Raw genomic sequence first — 26,076 nt, 5'->3', positions numbered from 1 at the left:
TACATCATTATTTTTGAAATGGGCGTGAAAAAGACAAATATTGAGCTCTGGTCCCTAGAGGTATTCAAATAGAGGGTAGATAACCTCTGTTTATATGCCTGCAGGAAACAATTACATGCAGAGAGTTCACCAGAAGAGGCTTTAAGGAAATTGAGAGATGTGGGCAAACTAATAAGAGACACGGAAACACACCCAGAAACCTCACAGCACAAAGCCGTTTCAATGCCCAGGACTAGTGGGACAAGGAAAGTTGACACTGTAATGGAGTCCAAGGAAATCTGAGCCTGGGAGGAGGGGCAATCTGGCAGGGGTCGTAGTCTTGGAGGGATAGAGCCACTCCAGAACCCAATGCCAAGGCAGCCAGGGAGCTGGGAAGAAATAGCCCGACTTCTCTCCCGGTGACCTCCCAACTCCTGCCCATGCTCACCATTGGCCATCCCCAACCAGGGTAGCAGTCAGTGGGCTCCACCTCAAGGGGCACGGAGCAGGGCACAGACACCAGAGAATGGGTCTGGGGGAGACACCCCGAGGAAAACCACTGCAGAGTGTCGCAGAGGGACAAGTATCCGATCAGGTGATATCCAAGAATAAATTCTGAGGAGAAAGGAAGAGGGAAGGAACGACCCAACATTTACCAAATACCTATTTTATGCTATTCACAATGTCTTTTCACTATCTCCTATGTCTCAGCAATTGATATTGTTATCTTCCTTTTTTACAGATGAAGGAACAAAGCTGGGCAAAACCAAACCACCTGCATTGAGTCACCCAGCAGGGAAGCACTGGGATCCCATCCCCGGTTTCTGGATGCCAGTATCCCTCTGGGTGATCCCCGCCACCCCAGCGTTAGCTCTGGGAGGTACAGGAAAGACAGACCAGGCAACAGGGAGGAGAGGGCAGCAGCCCATCAGCCTGAGGGGGAAAGAAAAGGCCTCCAACCCCCTGAAGAAGGGATTACATTTTCCTTATTGTCATGAAAAGAATTCCCCTTTCCTGGCAAATAAAGCCCATTTCCAAGTGAAGCTCAAACAGCATTGTGGGGAGGTTTAGAATGAGGAGGGCAGAATAAGTATCTGCCAGGGGATTAAGACGATCCTCCTTGGTTCTCCTGGAGGCCCAGGAGCCAACCCTCTAAGGGTATTATACAAAGGGGCAGGGAAGGTGGGGGACAATGCTAAAAGACAGAACATTGAATATTCACTCATCTGAAAATCCCCCAAAGACATTCTTTTCTGAGAAGATGGTCAGACTAATCCAGACTGGCCGACTGATTGAATGGCCAAGCAGACAGATTTTTTTCCCAACAGATTTATAGCTTCAGCTAAAAAAAAAAAAAAACCAGTTGTTTGGACAAACTGTCAAACCCCCACAGGGCCCACTTGATATCTTGACTTGTCGGGCCAGAGAGGAGAATGGCTACCACTTGGAAAGACTGAAGGTTTGTTGTTTCCTGCTGCTCCCTGGAGATCTAGGTAGTAAATGGAGGCCCAGAGGTCATCATTAAGGAGAAGCCAATAGGAGGTCTCGGGGGAGTTGTGTTTCTGTCCTGTTTCGAGGAGCCCAGAGGCATTTGCGATTCCCACCTTCTCTACCTTTGCCAAACTCACGACCTCATGCCTGAATATCTGCTAGTTTTTCTGGGGCTCTGCGACGATCCACTCTGAGGTTCCTGATCTCCCCAATCCACCCAGCACCTCAGAGCCAGAATAATCCTCCTCGACCTGCTCTCATTAGGTCCCTCCTATGAATGCAAGCAACAGTATTCTGAGAAGGTGGGAGTGTGGGCCAGGCCTGGAGAGCCTTGCAAAAGCTGGAGTGGAAGTCGAGAAATGGACTGTCCCAAGGCAGGACGCGGAAGTGAGGGCAGCCCCAGTGAGCCACAGGTCACCAGGAAACCTGGAGGTCACTGGGAAGCAGTCGGGAAGACAGGAATGTGGAGAACTGGCGGCAACGATGGTGAGAAAGAACACAGGCGCGGAGAGGAGATCTGGGTTCAAATCCCAGCCCTGTCCCTTTGAACCTTGTTTATCTTATCTGTAAAATGAAACAACAGCGCCTGCTGCCGTGGGCACTGAGATGTGCCTCCCGCGTCTCTCTTCAGGAATGAAGGACTTCTCCCTCCGTCAGGAGAACTGTCAGTCCTCGGCCGTCTCAGTTGTCTCTGAGAATTGCCTGAAGACAACTGCTTCACATCTTCCTGGAGAAGCCCCATCCAGTGAGGGATCCATGGGTGGGACAGAGGCCCAGCCCCCACCCAGGTTGGGACAAGTCAGAAGGAACAACCAGCTCCAGAGGTCCCCTAGGTAGGAGCAGGTGCTGGCTGATACCTTCACTGGGACCGCATCCCACCCTAACTTGACCCTCTGATCAGTCCTGTCTCCTTTCCACGATACTGAATCCATGAGCACTACTTAATCTCTATCTCAGACTCTGCTTTCTGGGAAGCCCAGTCTGGGCCATCTACCTCATCTATTCAGGAGTTTCCAGAAAGTGGCAAATGTAAAGCATGCAGTCACAACACCCAGTATAAGAGATGTCAATCGGGGTGGCTCCGTCGGTCAGGCGTCTGACTTCAGCTCAGGTCATGATCTCGCAGTTCATGGGTTCGAGCCCCGTGTCCAGCTCTCTGCTGACAGCTCAGAGCCTGGAGCCTGCTTCAGATTCTGTGTCTCCCTCTCTCTCTACCCACCTCCGCCCCCAGTTGTGCGCTCTCTCTCTCTCTCTCTCTCTCTCCTCTCTCTCTCTCTCTCTCAAAAACAAACAAACAAAGATAAACAGAAAGCAAGATGCAGAAGATTGTATACAGTATACTATCCTGGGAGTGTTTGTAATTCATAGAATTTTTCTGGAAGGATATAATACTGATATTGGTAGAAGCCTTGGAAATAGGGAACTGGAAGTTATTGGAGAGAGAAGGTATATCAGTGTGCTTGGGCTTTCATAATAAAGTGCCACAGATTAGCAGGTTTAAACAGAAATTTATTTTCTTAAAATTCTAGAGGCTAGAAGTCCAAGATCAAGGTGTCCAGGTTCTTCTGAAGCCTCGTACTGAATATCCATATAAACTCATTTTACTTTAATTACCTCTTCAATTCAATGCAGTCCCTATCAAAATCCCAGCAGACTTTTTGTAGAAATTAACAAACTGATCCTAAAATTTATACAGAAACATAGAGGACCCAGGAGAGCAGAAACAACTTCAAAAAGAGTAAAGTTGGAAAACATATGCTAGCTGATTTCAAATTTGGCTGTAAAGTTACATGACAGTGACATGTTGCTACAAAGATAATCAAATAGATCGATGGACCAGAAGTGAAAGTCCAGAAATAAATCCTCCCCTTTCTGGTCAATTGATTTTCAATAAAAGTGCCACAGCAGTTCAATAAAGAAAAGACCATGGTCTCAGCAAATGGTGCTAGAAAAAATGGAATATCCACATGCAAAAAGATTGATTTGGACCTTATGTCAAGTGAAACTGAGTTACCAAAATTAATTCAACCCAAATGTAAGAACTAAAACTTTTTTGTTTCAGTTTAGTCTAGGTTAGGTTAGTTTAGTTTAGTTTAGAAAACATGGGAAAGAAATAATTACCTTGGGATAGGCAAAGATTTCTTAGGTATAATACCAGAATCACAATTTATTTTTTTTTAAATCAATACATTGAACTTCATCAAAATTTAAAACTTTTGTGGGGCACCTGGGTGGCTCAATCGGTTGAGTGTCCCACTCGTGATTTCAGCTCGAGTCATAATCCCAGAGGCGTGGGATAGAGACCCACACCGGGCTCCATGCTGAGCAGGGAGTCTGCTTAGGATTCTTTCTCTCCCTTTGCCCCTCCCCCCCACCTCTCTAAAATAAACAATTTTTTTTTAAAAAGGGAGAAAAAAATGTTAACTTTTTCACTTTGTTAGACATTATTAAGAAAATAAAAAGACAAGTCAGAGTCAGGGAGGACATATTTGCAAAGCTTATAAAACACTTGTCTCCAGCATGAATAAATAACTCTTACAACTCGATAAGAAGACAAATAATCCATTTTTAAATGGCCAAAAGAGTTGAACACATACTTCAGAAAGCTGAATGTCAAATAAGCATGTGAAAAGATGCTCAACGTCATTAGACTTTAGGGAAATGCAGTCAAAAACCACAATGATATGCCACTACATAGCCATTACAATGACAATAATTAAAAAGACAGACAAGGGGCGCCTGGGTGGCGCAGTCGGTTAAGCGTCCGACTTCAGCCAGGTCACGATCTCACGGTCCATGAGTTCGAGCCCCGCGTCAGGCTCTGGGCTGATGGCTCGGAGCCTGGAGCCTGTTTCCGATTCTGTGTCTCCCTCTCTCTCTGCCCCTCCCCCGTTCATGCTATGTCTCTCTCTGTCCCAAAAATAAATAAAAAACGTTGAAAAAAAAAAATTTAAAAAGACAGACAATACCAAGTTTTGGCAAGGGCAGACAGAAACTGGAACCCTCATACATTGCTGGTGGGACTATCAAAAGATACAGGTGCGTTAGAAAACAGTTTGGGGGTTTCTTAAAAAGTTCAACATAAACTTAACATGTAACCAAGCAATTTCACTCCTAGGTATCTGCCTGAAAATAAATGAAAACACGTGTCCACACGAAAATTTGCACTCAGATGTTCACAACCGGTGTGTGCATCAGAGCCAAACACCTGAAACAACACAAATGTCCGTCGGTGGCTGAACTGATAAATTGTGATATAGCTGTATAACGGAATTCTATTCAATAGCAAGAAAGAATGACTGACTGAGACACACAACTTAGACTGAGATAGTCTAAGTGAATTTCAAAAGCATTGCGCTAAACAAAAGAAGCCAGACACAAAACACTGCATACTACATGATTCCATTTACGTGATATTCTGGAAAAGGCAAAACTATAGTGACAGAAAGCAGATCAATAGCTGTTGGGTCCCATGGGTGGGAGAAAGGGATTAGCTACGAAGAGGCAGGATGGAACTTTGGGGAAGATGGAAACGTTCTACATCATGATCATGGTGGTGCCTATATGACTGTATTTATCTGTCAAAACAATAAATTCTATGCCAAAAAACTGGGGGAATTTTATTATACATCAAGTATACCTTAATAAAGCTGATTTGTAAAAATCCAAGTCAGTCACCTTTGGCAAACCTTTGAGGAAACCAGCTCATTTTTCTGGAAGTCCATAAATAAATGGGAAGATTAAGTTTTATCCTGCCTTTTCTATATGAACTATATTTCAAGATAATCAAATAATTGAAAGAGGGAAAATTCTTTTTTACACAAGTCCAGCTAAAAAACACTGATAGAATTAGGGAGAAAAAAAATCACCATTTTTAACTCCAGCTGAAATAATGGATATAGGTAAATAATTTCAACAGCTGCTAAAGCCATTAGGTGAAAAGCTGATGTCGAACTTTATAAAGAAGGGATAAGACCTACAACTCCTGAACTCACTTACCCATCTTAACATCAGTACAAATGAGACAATCAGATGACATTACGTGCATTCTGATAGGATGCAAGGGGAAATACCACCTACACAATATCACCTATGAAGTTTTCTTGCCCCTGGTATTGAACTGAATCTAATCAAGCTTCAAGATATAATTCCAAGAAACTTGAATGATAAGGGTACTTTAGGTTTCAAGTATTTGACCCCCAGACCTGCTGCGAAATATGTCCGGAAAGTTGTTTGATACTTGGGGCTAGTTAAGGCAAGAGATGTGGAGTGGAAACCTTAGTTTGGGTGTTCTCAGCCTCTGCTGGAAGCCATGTGAGGGATGGGAACTACTGAGGAAAGACTGTGGAATCCATCATCTGGCAATGGAAGTGGACTCCAGGAGAGGGACCTAGGACTGAGGTCTCTGGAATTGAGGTCAAGAAACCAAGAGTGCTTAGAGCATTGTCCAGAGTTCTTTCACTTAGAGTTCAAATTTGCCTGGAGTGACAGTGCTTTGAAATAGAAGACCCAGTCAGAGGAAGACAGATATATATTTTCATTCATAGGTGGAACTTGAGAAACGTAGCAGAAGACCATGGGGGAAGGGAAGGGGGAAAAATAGTTACAAACAGAGAGGGAGATCATAAGAGACTCTTAAATACAGAGAACAATCTGAGGGTTGATGGGCTGCTGGGGGAGAGGGGAAAATGGGTGATGGACATTGAGGAGGACACTTGCTGGGATGAGTACTGGTTATTGTATGTAAGCGATGAACCACGGGAATCTACCCCCAAAACCAAGAGCACGCTGTACACACTTTTGTTCACCAATTTGACAATAAATTATATTAAAAAGAAAAACAAAACAAAAAAAGAAATAGAAGACCCAAAGTGCTAACACCACCAATGGCCGAGAGGGAATAACCAGATAGATGACTTGGGTGAGGAAGAAAGGGAAGATAGTGCCCAAGGGTTTTTCTGCACCGGAAGACCTAGAAGTGGCACTCTTCAGTAGAACTGATTGGGTGGTATTCCCCTCCAGAGAATTCTCTGATTACCATAATTACGTCCCATCCTTTACATCTTCTTAATTGTCCATTTAGCTACCACTTTTAGGGGTACGTGATCACATAACCAAATCTAACAAATGTTGATGAATAAATGTCTCATCTATACCTAATGATATGTGATCCTGTGCTAGAATTACAGACCTGTTCTTGATTGATATTTAAAATCCATAACTTTATTTCTGGATATCAAAAAAGGAGAATTTTGAGACACTCCCTAAGAAGGCAATTCGTTTCCAGATCTTCTCAAATATATCCCACATTCCCTTTCTCTTAGCGCTCCGCCTATCTTCAAATCACGTTCTTCAGGCTGGAGATCTCGCGAGAGGTCTAGTGCGCATGAATTCTCCCAGGAGCCACCGCTCTTCCTCTTCCCGTAAGCGGCCTGAGGTGAGTGACTGTTTGCTATCTCTCTCCGAGAGCTGAATCCTCCAGTTATCGCCGCCATCCGGGCCTCGGTGGCGCTGATGGCTATGCCCGCGGGAGGAAGCCTCCTGCGGCTACCGATTCTTCGCTGAAGGCGATGTCCCTCTGTGCAGGGGGACGTGTCGGAGCAGAAGGCCGCGATGGGCGGGAATGGGGGGTGGAACGGGTACCGGCGGCCTGCCGTCAGTGCCGTTTCCGACTCCCGAGGGCCAGTGTGTTGCGGTGAGTGCTGGCCGCGACGCGGCGCGTGTGTGGCTGCAACGAGAGAGTTTGGGGGAGTAAAAGTGAAGTTGGGTTGAGGCGTCACTTATGCATTTGAACGAGTGTTTCAAGTTCGATGGCGCTTAACCTAATAACCCAAAAGCACCTGGGAAGATGGCATCACCTTCTGTGGGGAGGGAGCGTGCAGAGGGTTGTAGACGAGCATTCTGCGGTGCCATTGCGTGGAGTCCTTACACTCCTGAGGGATCCAGAGTGGGGTTGAGACAGGCCACGTTCTCCTTCAGAGGGGAAAAGGGCTCATGAGGTCCGAGTCCCTAGTAGATGCAGCGGGGAAGAAAGCTCTGGAGAAAAGGATGGCTGCGATGATGGCATTTCTTAGGACACCTTTGGATTAACCGTGAAAACAACTACTTTCTGAGCGGCTGTCGGTAGCATTTAATATGTATTTAAACTGCATCGGTGACTGTAAATGTGTGTTGACAGAATTTCCTCCTGATCCCTTCCAGGTGATCTCTGAAAATGGTTCGCTATTCACTTGACCCGGAAAACCCGACAAAATGTAAGTGAACCGGAAGAGATCGAAATTCCTTATCTTGGGGTAAGAGGAATCCTAAGATAACCCAAAATTAACCAAAACTTTTATTTTTCAGCATGCAAATCAAGAGGTTCAAATCTTCGTGTTCACTTTAAGGTATGTGAATCCTCATATATGTTCTGAAAGGGTTGTGCCACATTGTTCCAGTGTTTTGGTTTTTTTTTTTTTTTACCATTCTGAAAAGGTGGCTGCAGTGATGCGTTTCTTAGGACACCTTTGGATTTACCATGAAAACTAATCAGTTCTGAGCAGTCACCTTTGAGACATCTAGTCTGTAATGATCAATCATATAATGAGCACTTTGATTTGTGGAATTGCGTGAGATGACCAGAGAACTGTTGGAGAACTTGGCGTAGAGATCAAGATGACAAGACCCTTAACATGGTTGCAAGATGATGGAGTTAAAGCATTATAGTTAGGGGGCACCTGGGTGGCTCAGTCAGTGAACATCCGACTTTGGGTCATGTCATGATCTCTCAGTTCCCAGGTTCAAGCCTCACGTCGGGCTTCGTGCTGACGGCTCAGAGCCTGGAGGCTTCAGATTCTGTGTCTTCCCTCTGCCCCTCCCATCTCATGTTCTTTTCTCTCAAAAATAAACATTTAAAATTTTTAAAAAATAAAACCTGTTACACTTAATAGAGGTTTGGGGTTTATTTTTCCCTAACTTCCAAGTCTCCCTGGCTTTTAATCACAGACAGTTTTTCTTCTCATATTCCTTCCCCTTTAAAGAACGGGAAATCTTTTGTCGATGTATGTTGACATTTTAAAAAACAATTTCGTGTTTACTTCAAAAATTGTTACTCTTTCACATCGTTAAGTCACAGTTTATACTGTTTATACTTAGAACACACGGGAAACTGCCCAGGCCATCAAGGGTATGCATATCCGAAAAGCCACCAAGTATCTGAAAGATGTCACTTTGCAGAAGCAATGTGTGCCATTCCGACGCTACAATGGTGGAGTTGGTAGGTGTGCCCAGGTGAGAACTCACAGTGGCTGTCTGAAATGACTTTGTAATGGAGAAGGATCGGGTGGGGTTAGGATCTGCCTGGAATCAGGTTCTTTCTGGTTGCTGGGATGACCATCTTAGGACACCTTTGGATTAACCGTGAAAAAAAAACTGTTCTGAGCAACCTTGGTGTTGGATTAAAAATCATATTGGTTGTACCACTGATTAAAATGAGGGCAAATGACTAACCTGTTCCTTGAATTCCTTTCAGGCCAAACAGTGGGGCTGGACACAGGGTCGGTGGCCCAAAAAGAGTGCCGAATTTTTACTGCACATGCTTAAAAATGCAGAGAGTAATGCTGAACTTAAGGTACCTAAACCATTGACTTTTATTTATTTATTTAGAGAGCCAGAGAGTGCACATGCGGGGGAGGGGCAGAGAGGGGGACAGAGGATCTGAAGTGGGCTCTGCTGACAGCAGAGAGCCCGATGTGGGGTGAACTCCAACAAACTGCGAGATCGTGACCTGATCCAAAGTTGGACACTCAACTGAGCCACCCAGGCACCCCAACATCTTTATTCATATGCATATAACTTGGATGGTTATTCAATTATTGTCGCAATTGTCCAGATTTGTTTCTTTGACTGTCTTGTTTTCTCAGTAACTGAAATTTCCCATTAGTTTTTTTAAATATCTACCTCCCAATTTCCAGAAGACCAAAATTTTGTGTGTGAAGATCTTCAGAAGCATGATCCACTCCCCTTCATGACTTTTAGGGAGGCCCCTCCTTAGAAGCTGCATATAGCACTGAGTTTTTTGTTTTTTGTTTTTTGTTTTTTTTAATGTTTATTTATTTTTGAGACAGAGCATGAGTGGGGGAGGGTCAGAGAGAGAGAGGGAGACACAGAATCTGAAACAGGCTCCAGGCTCTGCACTGTCAGCACAGAGCCCGACGCAGGGCTCAAACTCACGGACCGTGAGATCATGACCTGAGCCGAAGTCGGATGCTTAACCGACTGAGCCACCCAGGCGCGCCCTGCACTGAGTTTTAATAGTTATTTAGATTTAAGGAAGGACACTTAGAATAAAGGTGAAAGCAAAAAAATGTTTGACAGGCTATTTGAAGTCTTAAGGTTTGCTTTGCAAAGATGGGGACTTGATTTTCCAGTGATAAGGTTTATGGTGTTGAGCTAAAGATGTCAATTTGATTTTGTTCGTCTCTTCCCAGGGTTTAGATGTAGATTCTCTGGTCATTGAGCACATCCAGGTGAACAAAGCCCCCAAAATGCGGCGTAGAACTTACAGGGCTCATGGTCGGATTAACCCATACATGAGCTCTCCCTGCCACATTGAGATGATCCTTACTGAAAAAGAGCAGATTGTTCCTAAACCAGAAGAGGAGGTTGCACAGAAGAAAAAGGTAAATTACTTACTGTTACTTAGTCGTTGATCGGTTTTGCATATGATACTGGCTTTTTGTATATACGTATATCAGCACTGTATAATTATCTGCTGATGGCCCCACCTGAATTTTTATAGCAACTTAAAATGCAACGTGTGCAAAAAAAGGTCCCCTCCGTCCTTCCCAAACTAATAAGCTTGTTTGCAGTAAATGATCCCATTCAGTTCTTTAAGCCGGGAACCTGGGAGTGATTCTAGATCCCCCCCCCCCCTTCAGCCTAACTAACTTCTGTCGGTTTAATTGCTTAAATACTGTCTTCCGTTCTTGTTGCCACTTAATCACATGGTCTCCCTGTCTCCAGTCTTCACAAACTCCCCTGCTTACTTTATTTTCTCCTGTCACTCCCCCCGTGCCATTTCTCTATGCCAGAGGAATTCCCTTTACCTCTTCCTTTTAAGATGTAGTGCAGACTTCTCCAGGAGACTTGTAACAGCCTTTTTTTTTTTTTTTTTTTTCTTTCCCCAGATATCCCAGAAGAAACTGAAGAAACAAAAACTTATGGCCCGGGAGTAAATTCTGCATGAAATACATGCAAATAAAAGTAAAAACAGAATGCTGGTTGTCTTTATTATTAAACGTATTACAAGTATCCTCACAAAATGGATCAAATGGGTTTTCTTCTGATTAGAATTAGAAACTGATTATTCTGTTAGCCCTGTGCCACTAATGTTGATTTGGAGACATGCTGTTTTGAATTTCTTGGTGCTACCTTGCATAAAATGGGATCTGAGTATGGGGATATTTCTGAATTTTTTTCCAACCACTTTTATTGAGACTTAACACATATTCACCCAAACACAATTCAGTTGATGGCTTTTATTATATTGCTACACATCTGTCACCGGGCAAATCTTTGGACATTTTCATTATGCCAAGAGGAACCTTACCTAACCCAATCCAGCCTTGAGCAACTACTAACGTGGATGTATAGATTTGCCTCTTTTGGACATTTCATACGAATGAGTGGACAGTATGTGGTCTTTTGTCACTGGCTTTAATTTTACATAGTATTTTGTGATAAAGCAAGTCTCTATTTTCTGACAAATATGTATGCATGGTATAAACTAATAACGTTTGGACCCCTTTTTTAAGCTATTGTGGGTAGTGCAGCTGAAACTACAAGTTTGTGTGGGCGTGTCCTCATTTCTCTTGGGTCTGTACCAGGAGTGGATTTCCTGGATTTTGCCTGTCGTGCTGTTTACAGTCCTAACTGCAGTCTGTGAGGGTCCAATAAGCACTTAAAGCAACTTCGTGTTAATTCCCTGCCTGAATCTCCGACCCTTTTAACTAGCACAGTGAAGTTTAGCCACAACAGCGTTCGGTAACAGCCTGGTCCTCACGCAAGTGGAGTGACTTTATCTATGGCGGTGAACCACCGGCACCCGCCGTATCCGGATCAACGTTTTGGATTTTGTCTGAGTGTCCGGGACAGCTGACCCCCGACTCCCTTGAGCGCAGGGTTTGCGCTTAAAGTGCCGGCGCCGGAAGTCAGGGCGCGCGTCCGCCTGGGCGTCACCGCTACGTCCTGCGCGTCCTCAGCCTGACGCAGGCGCGCCTTTGTCGGCCCCTTTTGCGGTGCCCATTGGCTCGGCGGCAGCACGTCCCTCCCTCCGGAAGTGCGGACATTTCCACTTGGACCCGGTGGACGCGGGTGAGCGGTGCCCGGTGGGCCGGGGCTTTCGGCTGCGGGTTCGGGGCGGGGGTGCGCGCGGGGGCTTCCTGGTGCCGTCTGACCGCTTCGCAGGCTCCAGCCTGGGTGGTGCTGAGCGAGCCCCACCCGCCTGCAGTTGGCCTGCGCCGGGCACCCCGCGGCCCGCCTGCGCTCTCCCGGGATACCCCGCTTCGCCCTCCAGACGCGCGCCCCTGCCTCCTGCCCTCCCCTCGCCGTTACCTCCTCCGTCCGCGGCCGCCCGCCTCCCGGCCCGCCTCTCCCTTTCCATATGTCCGTTTATCCTCTTCCTTGGCCTGCACTGTCGGCTTCACTTCGCTCTCTTGTCTTCACCACCGTTCGCTCGTATCTTGTCCTGTCCTTTGTCGTTATCTTTGAATCAGCCCGTCCCGTAGAACGATGTGCCAAACTGGGTTACCTGAAGGGAGGTGGCGTTCCGACACGGTACCTGCCAGATTTCTAACAGAGCCTCAGCCTTTTCCTCTGTAGTCCGTTGTCTTGGACTAAGCCGAATGAAAGCGAATTCCTCTCCTCCGACAGTTTAAATGCGTTTTGCCCGCTTTGCTGTAATATCCGAGAACTGGCTTCATGAGAGTGGAATGATAATCATCTTATCAGTTTGTCATAGCCAATTACTAGACCTTCCTAAGCCACAGTTTCCACATGTATGAAGTTCCTCAGAGTGTCATAAAGATTGAGAGATAAAATACAGTAGTTTCATTATGAAGAGAGCTAAACAGTTTTATAAAAGCCATGTTTGTGACATAAGCGATTGGTAGTACTTGCTCTTGAGAGTTTCTTTAAGACAATAATTAGGAGTAGGTAAAGATGAATCTGTGATGGGCTGCCGGTCATTAACTGAACCTAGTCCTAGGAGAGTGTCAGTTGTTTCAAAGGGTTTAAGTTGGTCTTGAAGGCTTGGTAGGAGGGGAATAACTTGATCATTGTACTTTTGTTAGGGGAAAAAGCAAGAGTATTGAGGTAGGAAACCAGAATTGGGAATTCTGATCTTAACCAACTCCAGTTACTATTTGCCTTTGCGTGAACTTTGGACAGGTTGCAGCTTTTGGATCTGGGTTTGTTGTTGGGGGGGGTGGGGGTGGGGGGAGGTTCCGGGGTTTTTTGTGGTAACAACGCTTAGAAGGCACTTAACCCATTCACACACTCTTCTGTCCTTTGTATTCGTTATTAACATATCTAATCCATCTGCATCCCGTGAGAGAGGCTATTGTCCTAATTTTCCACTGGAAGGAATCAAGATCAGACTCCTTGGATAATTTGCCCAAGGACACCAATTCGAAAGTGGTGAGAACAGGTCTCATATTCTGGCAGCTGCCAACCAGTCTGCTTTGCTTAGTAGGCTGTGGTGTAAGAGTGCAAGACCTAAAAACCACATCCCTTCAGACCAAATTCAGAAGGTCTATGGCCAAAAATAATGATTGCTTGGTAAATGCTGAAAAAGGCTCAGTGCTCGGTTTGGGTTTTTTCGTCAGAAAATATGTTCTTTAAAACTTCGGAACAAAATAGTCTGGTAAATTCTTATAATGTTACTTTAATTTGACCAGAGGACTGTCTCAAAGAATGTAGCTATGAATTCTTTATAAAATCGCTGATCGTTCCTTGATGTACATTTATGTTAACTTGTTTATAGCTCTTGTAATTCATTTCAAAGCCACATTCAGATTGGGTTGTCTATACTGCTGCTTACTTGTATTGTGAATAGTTTCAAATCACCTTAGTGTAGTCATTGTGCCGATTCATTTGCCAGCAAGTACTACCTGATTTGCAATATTTTGAAATAAATTTTTTGGGGGGTTTATTTTGAGAGAGCGAGAGAGTGAGCATGGGTAGGGGAGAGGCAGAGAGGGAGAGAGAGAGAATCCCAAGCAGGCTCCGAGCTGTTAGTGCAGAGCCTGCAAACCCTGAAATCATGACCTGAGCCAAAATCAGGGGACATTTAACCAACTGAGCCACCCAGGTGCCTCCAAAATAGGAAATTTTAGCGTTCTGAACTATTAGTTTTCTGCACTGTTCTGAAGCTTCTTAGTTTTTCATGCCTACTTTAAGGGATTAAAAATTCTTGTAAATTTAAAGTCTTTGGTTCAGTAGTATATTATGGAAGTAGTGTTGGTTTTGAGAAATTTCAAGATTTCTAATTAAGGAAATTCGAGGTATTAATTTTTTTTTTGAAATGGACAATTTACTTATAACGGTAATAATACCGCATAATTTTTTTTTTCTCAGCATGCTTTAATTGCTATTAAAAAGACAAAGGCAGGGGAGCCTAGGTGACTCAGTCAGTTAAGCGTCTGACTTCAGCTCAGGTCATGATCTCACAGTTGTGAGTTCGAGCCCCGCGTCGGGCTCTGTGCTGACAGCTCAGAGCCTGGAGCCTGCTTCAGATTCTGTGTCTGCGTCTCTCTCTGCTCCTTCCCCGGTCACGTGCACTCGCGCTCTCTCCCTTTTTCAAAAATAAATAAACATTAAAAAGAGAGAGAGAGAGCAAATCTATCAATGGAGAGTTGTTGCCTGGGAAAGTCCAGCTGATTTGCAGCCCAGAGGTCTTCCAAAGTGAGTCCTTAGCAAATTCCATGTTAGAAGATTTGCCCTTAGCCTTGGAGTTTTCGCTGGTCAATATTGTCAGTTTCTGAAGATGATTAGGCCCTGGGAGTTAATTCCCACCAAACTGGAATAGAAGTCATAATTAATGTTCCATGTCTTTGAGCCTACTTTTCTTTGTATGGAAATGGCAAGGGTACTCCATCTCACTGGATTTTTTGAGGATTACATAGTTAATAAATGCAAAGGGCCTAACTGCCTGGTACCCAGCAACTAACTGGTGTCTTTCCTTTATCACATTTCTGGTTGGGAAAAAGTGACTGAAGAGGCCTGGAGATGGGAGCCTCACTATTATTTTTATTATGTCTACACCTGTTACTCCTTTACAGAAAGTAGCGTTTTATTGAATAGACTTGTGCTTTTCGCTAATTAATGATTTAAGTTTTTCCTTTAATGTAGAACTGGTCCTGTCCAGTATCTTAACCTAGGTAAGTTCCTTGAGTCATTCATGTCTGCTAACCTAACTTGTGTTTTCACGTGTGCCAGCACTTCGGGACCCCAGCCTGGGAGGATGGTGTGTATCCCTTGCATCGTCATTCCAGTTCTGCTCTGGATCTACAAGAAGTTCCTGGAGCCGTACATATACCCTCTGCTCTCCCCCTTTGTTAGTCGCATGTGGCCTAGTAAAGCCCTCCGAGAATCCCACGACAAAAACAAAGGCCAAGTAGACTGCAAGGTAGGAACACGAAGATACCTTGAATAAGGGCGGGTGAGGGGGGTGGTACAGTCAAGGTAAAATACGTGGCTTTGAAAAGGCAAGCTCTTGGAACCAGAAGCTTCCTTAATGTGCCCTTTTTTTTTTTTTTTAATGTTTGTTTATTTTTGAGAGAGAGACAGAGCATGAGTAGGGGAGGGGCAAAGAAGGAGACACAGAATCTGAAGCAGGCTCCAGACTCTGTCAGCACAGAGCCCAATGCGGGGCTCAAACCCATGGACCACTAGATCATGACCTGAAGCAGTTGGCCGCTTAACCGACTGAGCCACCCAGGCGCCCCTTCCTTAATGTGTCTTAATTTCTTTGTTTAAAATAAGGGGTTTGGGGTGTTTTTTAAGTAATTAACATTTGGTTTGAACTAAGGTTTTAAACTGGACTTCTGGTCAGTGCATTTACGTCATGATTTTAAGCCATAATAGTAACCAATATTTCTTAGCTGGTAAGAATAATAGTAAATAGCTAATGGATGAGAAGAGATGATATTAAAATATGCCAGTTTCATTGATTGATAACTTGGGTAAGAGATTTAGTTGGAAGGATCATAGAAATTAAAGCAAAAAAAAAAAAAAAAAAAAACCCACACACACAAAAAGGGGCACCTGGGTGGCTCAGTTGAGCATCTGACTTTGGCTCAAGTCGTGACCTCACAGTTCGTGAGTTCAAGCCCCGCTTCGGGGTCTGCGCTGACAACTCAAAGCCTGCTTTGGATTCTCCGTCTCCCTCTCTCTCTCTGCCGCCCTTCCTCAAATAAACTAAAAAAGAAAAAAAATTATTTTTTAAAATGAATATTTGGACAACTCTGTGTTTAGCATTGGCGCTTGTTAAGCTCAACTTCAACTGTGTTCTGCACTAATTTAGCTACCCTGCCCATTTGTGGAACCAGGGTTTTTTCATTCTGAAGTTTGTCTGTTTTTAAAGAGAAGATCTCTTAAAATGAGTGTCTTTTTGTCGTACTAATATCTAACCTGGTTTTTTATTTTAGGGTGCAGACATGAATGGGTTACCAACAAAAGGACCAATGGAAATCTCTGATAAAAAGAAAGACTAAAGTGCTTGTCCCAAAGGATCGCATTGTTTAAAAATGGACCTGATAATATGAAGCACCTTGCTTGTAATTGTCTCTGACCTTTTTCTCTGAGACCAGGATTCCGGATAGATAGCTTAGCTGCTTACCTGATACTAATCAGGAAATACGTGATATTTGTATTTAAGATGTGTTTAGTTAGTTATATTTAATGATCTCACTCCTGAGTTCCTTTTTCATTAAAGTAGCTTTAATTTCTCTTATTACAGTTATGAAGAAATAAAAGGGTTGTGCCTGTAGACACTGCTACTAAATCAGTACTCATAAATCCTTGGGCCTCTAGCTTTTGTTCAGACTCTTTGAATTTGAACAGAGCACGATGTTACTGTGAAACAGTGCAGTGAGACTGTGCGGTGAAAGGAAAGAGTGTTTGGAGGGATGATGAGGACTTGAAACTTAAAGATATAATTACTGTCTAATACAATGGAGAAGCTTACTCAGGAGGGTAGCAATTACTGCTTATGGCTCTGAGAAAATAGAAAAGACAGGGAAATTGGGGAGACGCCTTTGAGAAATGGAATACCTTTTACAGAAATGTCTAATATACACTAATTCTAATCCTTGTTGCATTCCTTCTATTCTTACGAAGTATATTAAATATTCTGTTTAGCGTGTGGTGTCTTTTTTTTCTTTTAACGTTTAAATATTTAGTGGGTTGGCCGGTTAGCTCAGCTGGTTAGAGCGTGGTACTGGTAAAGTTTAAATATTTAAAAGGCCCATTTTGTACCCCATCAAAAAGCAGAATTACAGTGCGATGGCATCTGTATAGTTGTGAAACAACAATCTTTTTTTTTTTTTTAAGAGTAGATTGTATCCGTTACTGTTGCATAATAAGACACTCCAAAATTGAGTGGTTTTTAACAGGGGACTGGGCAGAGTCCTTTGCTGGTCTGGGTCCCCACATCGTCTTTCTTCCCTGGGCTTCTTCACATTAGTGTCGGGATGTATAAATAGTCAAAGACGATGACCATATCTTTGTATTGGATGTGTGCATTCCCTATGAGTTTAGAAGGAGAAGTTAGAAGGGACTCCTGCCCTCGAAGTCCTCGGTCCTCACCGAGGCTCTGTTAAGCTGTGTGTCGTGTCAGGTCATTGATCCACCCTGGACTTCATCTGATGCAAGGCAGTAGCTTTCAGTTTTTCTCTTCCACCCCACCTGAAGGATAAGAGAAATCCCCTTTAGCGACTGTGTTCAGCTGATTAGGTTTTTTGCACAGGACCCCCCAATGAGGGGTTTTTTTTTAAGGTATAAAAACTATTATAAAAATAGATGTAGGGGTGCTTGGCTGGCTCAGTCAGTGGAGTGTGCATCTCTTGATCTTGGGGTTGTGGGTTTAAGCCCCTGCGTTAGGTGTGGAGATTACTTAAAATATTAAAAACAAAACAGCAAATGTTTGTAGTAGGAGAGTTCAAGAGCAAGTTAAATGAGAAGTTAATGTTCTTTCTCTGCCTTTATTCCAGCTCCACAGACGTAACCACTGTTAGTTTTTTGTGTAGCTTTCTAGCAACTTCCCTGATTTTTTTGTTTTGTTTAAAAAAACTTTTTTAATGTTTATTTTAGAGAAAGAGGGAGAGACAGCGTGAGACACAAAATCTGAAGCAGGCTCCAGGCTCTGAGCTGTCAGTATAGAGCCTGAATGGGGCTCAAACTCACAAACCGTGAGATGGTGACCTGAGCCGAACTCAGGTGCTTAACCGACTGAGCCTCCCAGGCACCCCTTGTTTTCTTTAATGTTCTATTTTACTTTTGAGAGAGTGCTCACGTGAGCAGGGGAGGGGCAGAGAGAGGGAGACAGAGGATCCCAAGCAGGCAGAGAGCCCGATGCGGGGCTCAAACTCCGGAACCACGAGATGAAGACCTGAGCCAAAGTCGGACCCTCAACTGACGGAGCCACCCAGGCACCCCCTTAATTTGTTTTTATTAAATACATCACTTTTTAAAAATCATAATATTGCAAGGCGTATAATGTCCCTACTCCCTTCGTCCCCAAAGGCATTACTCATTTAGGTATTGTTGATCTTCTGCTTATCGCCATGTTAATAAATAACATACATGCTGCTGTCTTTGGAGCTATTAACTCTTACTTTCTACCATGGTTGAGCTCAAGCTATCTTACACTGCCAGTCCCAGTGCTTCTCCCGCACATCCTCCTAATTTTTCTTCTGAATTTGGGTTGTCACTAGTATTTATAGCATCCTGAGTGCGCCAGATGTCTTCCATTTGTCCCTCCAAATCTGCTGCCTTTGCCCTACTCTGCTGCCCAAGAAACGGTATGAACTACATCAACAGACTTCTGGCCTCTAAGATTCTGCTGGGTTTAGCCAGTGGAGATCTATAGCAGGGGGAAGGGGAAGGAAGGAAGGAGGGCGGTCCGGGTATTTATTCCCTTGGCTGCCCCCCTTGAGGGCCTCTTTAGGTCAATTCTGTCCCTCAACCAAAAGTCCCTGTGCCTCAAATTGGCCAACTGCACGTTTTCAGTTTCCATTAACTTCTCCCTCACCTTGTCCTTTGGGGCTGATAGGGGTGATAGCATCTCTTAACTACGGGCTGTGGGTCACTGCATTATCTCGAGTGCCTTCTGCTTTCTGGGACACTAACAACGAGCAGGCAGGAACCACCACTGGGTAGCGTGTGCTGCAGTCGTCCCCCCCCCCCCCCCCGCCCCCGCCTTCAGAGTTTGACTCACATCATCACAAGGGCAAGTACGGGACAGTAAGATACTTTGAGGGGCGCCTGGGTGGCTCAGTTGGTTAAGCGTCTGACTCTCGGTTTCAGCTCAGGTCATGATCTCATGGTTGGTGAGTTCAAGTCCCGTGTCAGGCTCTGTGCTGACAGCTCAGAGCCTGGAGCCTGCTTTGGATTCTGTGTCTCCCTCTCTCTGCCCCACCCCAGCTCACGCTCTGACTCTCTCTCTCTCTCTCTCTCTCTCTCTCTGGCAAAAATAAATATTAAAAGGTTTTTTTTTTAAAATAAGATATTTTGAGAAATCACATTCACAACTTGTCACAGTATAATTGTTCTGTTTCATTATTAATCTCTTACTGTGTCTAATTTATAAATTAAACTTTGTCATAGGTATGTATGTGTAGGAAAAAATAGTATATGTGGGGTTCGGTGCTATCCACTGTTTCAGGCATCCACTGTGGGTCTCGGGGCGTATCCCCCACAGATGAGAAGGAACTACGATAGCGTGATGTGTTTCCTTTCACAACAAGCATGGCTTTCCTAGAGTTGTAAATTACCTTTTTTCTCCCTATGCACTTCCTTTCGTGACTAGTTGTTGCCGAGGCCTGGTGCCCAGGGGCAGTTCTTGGGACTTGCTACCGCTCCTGGATCCCACACCCCACATCTTCCTATCTCTCGGTTTTTGTCTCTCATTTTTTCTGTAGCACACCATTTTTCTAATTCAATACTCTCAGAGGTTGAGTATGGATACTTTTGTAAAGTTCTCCCCAGTCATCCCAGTTCATGTAAACTCACGTTCCCAAGAATTGCTGGTCTTCCGAGGCCCTTGCCCCTCTAACAGTGTCACACTCCAGCACTGATTCCCAGTCGTGTGTCTTACATACTAGTAAAACGTTCTTAAAAAGGTTGAGGGGACTGGGGCGCCTGGGTGGCTCAGTTAAGCGTCCAACTTCGGCTCAGGTCATGATCTCGCGGTTTGTGAGTTCGAGCCCTGCATCGGGCTCTGTGTTGACAGCTCAGAGCCTGGAGCCTGTTTCGGATTCTGTGTCTCCCTCTCTCTCTCTGCCCCTCCCCCCGTCCATGCTGTGTCTCTCTCTCTCTCTGTCTCAAAAATAAATAAATGCTAAAAAAAAGAAAGAAAAGTTGAGGGGACTCATACACAGTTGACATTTTTATTTGGCCAACCAAGAATATTTTAAAAAGCTATAATGTTTTATCACCATTATTTCAGAAAAGACATTTTGACACTAAAAGGATGAAGAAGAACAGGAGAATAAAGGAAAACAATAGGCCGTCAGTTTGAATACGTTTATGAAAAATGTTTTTATGGAAACTTCACACTAATTTTGTCTACATTTTTCTTCTTCTTATAGTCGGTTGGTGAAAACTTATCACCTACCTTAGACAGGATTTGGTAACCATTGTTCTATACCACACCAGTGTTCTCTTGTCCCCAAATATCAGTCCTATCTATCGTGTTTCAAGATTGCCTTTCTAGTAAAAGCTAGAAAGCCCTGAAAAGGTGCTTTAAACGACCTTATCAAACAATTAAGCCACCACTCCACTCCCACACGTAGTGACTCAGTGGAGGGTTTGGAGATTTTGGTCCCTGCTCTCCTGTGCTCTTTCCTCTGGATATCCTGATCCCCATTCTCCATACAATGGCAGGATAGCACAGACGGGGGCCTAAATCCCTTAGGCTCATAGCTTCTGGGAGATTCACTTTGCCTAATGAGACCAGCAGTCTCATTATTGTATAATTATATCTTTCTACAAAACATGATCTAGTGTGTGTTAAAACAACACTTACCTAGTTTGGTTCATTTGTGCCAATAAACTCTAACCGTGTCCTCTGAAATCGGTTACATTTCTTCAAATCTTCTTTGGATTAGTTGGTTGTACCCAGTGTTATGGATTGAATTATGGCACGCAGCCTCCCACGCAATTTTTATGTTGAAGCCCTAACCCCCAGCACCACAAAATGTGACCCTATTTGCAAATAGGGTCATTGCAGATGGGATTAGTTCAAATGAAGTCATTATGGTGGATCCTAATCCAGTATGACTGGTATTCTTATAAAAAGGAAATTTGGACACACGCGCACACACACCCGTGCAGAGAGAACACAATGAGAAGATGAAAGCAGAGATCGGGTGACCCTTCTACAAGCCGCGGAACTCCAAAGGTTGCCAGGAAACCACCGGATGCTAGCTGGAAGGCCTGGAACAGAATCTCCCTCACGGCCTCTGAAAGAGCCAGCTCGGCCGACACCTTGATTTTGGACTTGGCGCCTCAAGAACTTCAAGACAATAAATTCTCTATTGTTTAAATCACCCGATTTGTGGTACGTTGTCACAGCAGCCCTGAATAACACGCCCAGGCATTGTAGTCCACCTTAGTTGGAAAGACAAAATAACCCTGAAGGAGTCAGCGTGGACCTTCACGAGTACCGGTGGTGTCGGTAAAGGGAGCCCTTGAGACGGCCTTGAGACTTCCCGTGGGCAGGTGTGAGCTCTACAGCCAGACCGCCTGGGTTCGAATCGCCACTGGCCAGCTTTGTGGTGTGAGGAAGTCTGGGTACCTATTCTGGAGGGTCATAAAGCCCACTGAGTTAATGCACCTGAAACTTTAGAACAGTGCCTGGCATGGGTAGCTGCTTTCCAGACTAATTCATTGAGTAATATTGTGACTCCTCCTGACTTGTCCCCAGCAGGAAGGAGACTGTGATGACGGCATAGTGCCCCCTCCCCCGGGTTTCTCCAGCAGCAGAGCGGTGGTCGCCTCCTCTCAGGAGGAAAGCTGGCAGGAGCTGTGGTGGTCTGGTTGGCCCAAGCCTTTCTCCCAAGGCTTAGCCTCAGAGCTCAGGATAAGTAAGGAGAGATGACCAGGAACCCTGTAGGCACGGCACAGATGTGTCCCCTACCGGTGGGGGTGGAGGGAATGGAGGGCTAATTGCGTAGCCTCTCGCTTGGCCAAGCAACTCCCTGGAACTGTGTAGTCCCTGCCTTTTGGGCATTCAACACTCTCCGTGGCAGGCGTCTGGCTGACTGCTAACAGCTGGCATCGTTGGGGCTTCGGTAAGGCCTGCGAAAATGGTCCGTCCCATCATCAGCTTACTGGCTGTGTGTCCTTGTCCGATCCTCATCCGTCCCTGGCACTCAGTCCCTCATCTCTCAAATGAAGGGACTTGACTGATTGCCAGTGTTCCTTCCCAGGTGTCCTTTTGACCACCTGTTTACCCAAGACCCAGCTCGAACACAGGTAGAGGGATTGGCATCTCATTTTTCTTCCAAGCGGACCATTTCGCTATCAGTAAGCCAACGTCCACTTAACAAACTATTGTGAAGTCCGAGTCATTTGTTTCCGAGTCATCAGTTTCTACACTAACCCTTTCTCATAGGGTTGTTGGGGGAGTTAAATAAAATAACAGTGCACAGCTCACGGCAAAGAGCCCGTGATGTGAATTGTTAATTATGAGTCCTGGTATTCTTGTCAGAAAGTTCTTTGGTGGAGCTAAAATCTGCATCCTATTACTTCAGACCTTTGGTCCCAGTTTGGCACTCTGCGACAACATAAAACAAGTCTGGTCATGCCTCCCGAGAGCAGTTATAACAACGAGTCTTAGTCTCGCTGTTCATACTCAGTTCTGCCAGGCATGCTACATCTGACATGATTTCCAGACCTCTCACCATCCTGATTGCCCTGTCCAGATGATCCAGTTCTGGTTAATCTATACTTCTCTTCAGAGGGATGCCTGGGGACTGGCAACGACAACATGTGAGTTGAGTACCATCTGGATTACGCAGGTGAAATCACATTTATTAAAAAAGGCATGCTAGGGCGCCTGGGTGGCTCAGTTGGTTAAGCGTCCAACTTCAGCCCCGGTCATGATCTCACAGTTCGTGGGTTCAAGCCCCACATCGGGCTCTGTGCTGACAGCTCAGAGCCTGGAGCCTGCTTCAGATTCTGTGTCTCCCTCTCTCTCTGCCCCACTCACACTCTGTCTCTCTCTGTCTCAAAAATAAATAAATATTTAAAAAAAAAAAAAAGGCATGCTACCTGCATTACTTAATTCTCATCGCAACGATGAGATGTGAGGGGAGTATTCCTGTCTCTTTACAGAGAAGAAAATGAGGCTCAGAGGAGTCAAATAGCTGTGATGCACTGTGTGTTTGTGTTCTCCTAAACATCCTATCTTTAAACTAACCCTACCTGGGGTGACAGTAGGAAGCGGGGCCTTTGTAGGTAGATTTCAATAAGGTCATGAGGGTGGAGCCTCCATGATGGCTAAGTGTTTTCATTAGAAGAAACTGGAGCCCTAGGGACATCTGGGTGGCTTAGTTGTTTAAGTGTCAGACTTCGGCTCAGGTCATGATCTCACGGTCTTTGAGTCTGAGCCCGGTGTCGGGCCCTGTGCTGACAGCTCGGAGCCTGGAGCCTGCTTCGGATTCTGTATCTCCTTCTCTCTCTGTCCCTTCCCTGCTGTCTCTTTCTTTCAAAAACGAATAAACATAAAGAAAGAAAGAAAGAAAGAAAGAAAGAAAGAAAGAAAGAAAGAAAGAAGAAAGAAAGAAAAAAAGAAAGAAAGAAAAAAAGAAATAAAGAAGGAAAGAAAGAAAGAAAGAAAGAAAGAAAGAAAGAAAGAAAGAAAGAAACTGGCACTCTTTCTCCACCATGTGAGGATACGATGAGAAGATGCTGTCTGCAAACCAGGACGAAGGCTGTCACCAGACGCTGGTTCTGATCTTGGACTTCCCACCTTCAGAACTGTGAGAAGTAATTGTCTATTGTTTAAGTCCTCCAGTCTACAGTATTCTGCTTATTTATTTTGAGAGAGAGAGAGAGAGCACAGAGCAGGGGAGAGGCAGAGAGAGAGAGAGGTAGAGAGAGAGAGGGAGAGAGAGAGAGAATCCCAAGCTGGCTTTGTGGGTGGTCAGCATGGACCCTGATTTAGGGCCTGAAACCATGAACCTGATCACGGAACTGATCATGGACTCAGATCAGGAACTGAGGCGAAATCAAGAGTAGGACACTCAACCAACTGAACAACCCAGGTGCCCGCTGCCTTCTTTTAAAGACTTTATTTTTAAGTAAGCTCTACACCCACCATGGGGCTTGAACTCACAACCCCAAGATGAAGAGTTGCATGCTGTATGGACTGAGCCACCCAGGCACCCCTACAGTTACTTTCTAAGTAGCATGAATATTTGTACAGTCTCAGACTGAAAATGTGTCCGGAAAACAGGCAGCCATTTGGAAAGTTTTCTTTCTTAAACTTTATATTTTGGAATGTATTCATTTTCCGTTGTTGCTATAATAAGTTACCACAAATTTAGTGGCTTCAGACAACACAGAATTATTATCTTCTAGTTCTGTAGGTCAGAAGTCTGACATAATTCTCACTAAGCTAAAGTCAAGGTATGGGCAAGCCTGTGTTCCCTTCTGGAGGCTCTAGGGGAGAATGTGTTTCCTCATCTTCTCCAGCTTCTAGGGGCCACTGGGCACATCCCAGTCTCTTGCCATCTTCCAAGTCAGAAGTGACCGACCGTCGCATTGCTTCACTTGATCTTCTTGCAGAGCCATATTTAGGACTCTCTTTTGGCTTCCTCTCACTTTTCATTTTTGTGATTACGTTAGATCCCCCTTGATAATCCCGGATAATCTCCCTGCTTGAAGGTCATCTGATTAGCAACCTAATACTATCTGCAACTCTCTGCCTTGTAACCTAACATATTCATAAATTTGGGGGATTTGGATGTGGATATCTTCAGTGGGATCATTATTCTGCCTACCACATGGAATAATTTTAAATGTTTATTTATTGTGTTTGTGAGAGAGAGAGAGAGAGAGAGAGAGAGCGAGAGCGAGAGCATTCGAATGGGGAAGGGGCAGAGAGAGAGGGAGAGAGAGAATACTAAGCAGGCTCTGCACTGTCAGCTCCGAGCCTGACGTAGGGCTCAATATCACAAACCATGAGATCATGACCTGAGCCAAAATAAACAGTTGGATGCCTAATTGACTGAGCCACCCAGCGCCTCTGCAATAATTTCAGATTTACAAAAGAATTGCAAGGTACAGAGAGTTCCTGTATATCCTTCTCCCGGTTTCCTTTAATGTTAATGTCTTACATAACTGTAACACATTTGTCAAAACTAGGAAATTAACATTGGTACAATACCATTAACTCAACTCCAGGCTTCATTCTGATTTCATAAGTTTTCCCACTATTGCCTTTTTTGGTTCTAGGATCTGACACAGACACTCACTTGCATTTAGTAGCTGGGTTTTCATGACTTTCTGGTAGTGTTTCTGCACCAACTAGACACTGATGTAATCAGGTCAAAGTTATCATGACAGTGGTTCCGGCACTATGGGGAGTTGATGACCAAGGATAATACTTAGCACATTACGTACACAATAAATATTTAGTGAAGGATTGCTACTCCAGCTCATGCTTCATATATTGGGAAAACCATTCCTAATCTAACGCGCTGATTTATGATGTTTGCCCAGCAGCGTTATGACATTTACCTAGGAACAGTGGTAAGACCCTTTTTATTTCAAGCCATCCCAAAACTATAAGAAAAAGGAGAATGTTAAATTTAACAATAGGATTGTCTCCAAGTAGAATGAATTGTTTCTTGGTCTATAGCGCTAGTTCTGGAGAGAGACTCACATTTGTTGCTTGGTCATTTGGGGGCAGGTGGAGGGTATAATTTTTGGTACAGGCAAAAATATAAAGTACTTTGAGTTTGGTTTTGGTGCCTCTCTTTTGCTATAATTTTAAAATAAAAATTATAAAATTATACATGTAATCATATTCATCGCAGAAAAAATAGAAAGCAGGGAACAACTGAATTTAATCACACACCATCTCATACTCCAAAGTTAATAATTAATATTCTTTTAGCCTTTTCCCCTCCTGGGGATATGTGTGTGTGTGCATCTATCTATCTATATACATAATTCATTTATAAAAATTGGACAAGATTACATATACTATTTCCACTGGATAGATCATGAGCATGTATCCTAGCATTCTTTACAATGGCTGCATAGCAGTGCCCATCTCTTTTTAGCTAGGCTCCAAGGTACCTTGTGTTTTTAGTATGTTTTTCTGTAATAGTCCTG

The 26,076-nt window shown here is 44.3% G+C and overlaps 2 protein-coding genes, 1 long non-coding RNA gene and 3 other non-coding genes across 7 annotated transcripts; 5 read left to right on the top strand and 1 right to left on the bottom strand.

Annotated features, from left to right (window-relative positions):
• The first annotated feature begins 7,115 nt into the window (after window positions 1-7,115).
• On the top strand, window positions 7,116-10,772 carry RPL17 (ribosomal protein L17). The gene is made up of 7 exons (XM_053902683.1): window positions 7,116-7,125; window positions 7,672-7,724; window positions 7,816-7,856; window positions 8,605-8,739; window positions 8,981-9,079; window positions 9,939-10,130; window positions 10,638-10,772. The coding sequence occupies exons 2-7, from the start codon at window positions 7,685-7,687 to the stop codon at window positions 10,683-10,685; spliced, it is 555 nt and encodes a 184-aa protein (XP_053758658.1). The 5' UTR covers window positions 7,116-7,125; window positions 7,672-7,684; the 3' UTR covers window positions 10,686-10,772.
• On the top strand, window positions 7,523-7,588 carry LOC128777147 (small nucleolar RNA SNORD58). Its single transcript, XR_008422344.1, has one exon. It is a non-coding gene; the product is annotated as a small nucleolar RNA SNORD58 (small nucleolar RNA).
• On the top strand, window positions 7,949-8,013 carry LOC128777146 (small nucleolar RNA SNORD58). The gene has a single exon (XR_008422343.1). It is a non-coding gene; the product is annotated as a small nucleolar RNA SNORD58 (small nucleolar RNA).
• On the top strand, window positions 8,830-8,894 carry LOC128777145 (small nucleolar RNA SNORD58). The gene has a single exon (XR_008422342.1). It is a non-coding gene; the product is annotated as a small nucleolar RNA SNORD58 (small nucleolar RNA).
• A 917-nt stretch (window positions 10,773-11,689) lies between the features above and the next one.
• Window positions 11,690-16,873, top strand: CUNH18orf32 (chromosome unknown C18orf32 homolog). 2 transcript variants are annotated; one of them, XM_019464087.2, is made up of 3 exons: window positions 11,690-11,823; window positions 14,947-15,136; window positions 16,158-16,873. In XM_019464087.2, the coding sequence occupies exons 2-3, from the start codon at window positions 14,972-14,974 to the stop codon at window positions 16,221-16,223; spliced, it is 231 nt and encodes a 76-aa protein (XP_019319632.1). In that variant the 5' UTR covers window positions 11,690-11,823; window positions 14,947-14,971; the 3' UTR covers window positions 16,224-16,873. The 2 variants fall into 2 exon arrangements, with proteins under 2 accessions (XP_019319632.1, XP_019319633.1); XM_019464088.2 differs by lacking the exon at window positions 11,690-11,823 and adding an exon at window positions 13,019-13,146.
• Window positions 16,874-17,221: 348 nt separating this feature from the next.
• Window positions 17,222-21,188, bottom strand: LOC109275731 (uncharacterized). The gene is made up of 2 exons (XR_002084335.2): window positions 20,756-21,188; window positions 17,222-17,415 (listed from the first exon to the last, which is right to left on the bottom strand). It is a non-coding gene; the product is annotated as an uncharacterized LOC109275731 (long non-coding RNA).
• Window positions 21,189-26,076: the final 4,888 nt, after the last annotated feature.

The sequence above is a fragment of the Panthera pardus genome, unplaced genomic scaffold, assembly GCF_024362965.1.
Source record: "Panthera pardus isolate Hobbes unplaced genomic scaffold, ASM2436296v1 HiC_scaffold_15, whole genome shotgun sequence".
In the NCBI taxonomy this organism is placed as follows: Eukaryota; Metazoa; Chordata; class Mammalia; order Carnivora; family Felidae; genus Panthera; species Panthera pardus.
The sequence above is the reverse complement of the archived record's forward strand: the minus strand, read 5'-3'. Positions and strand labels throughout refer to the sequence as shown.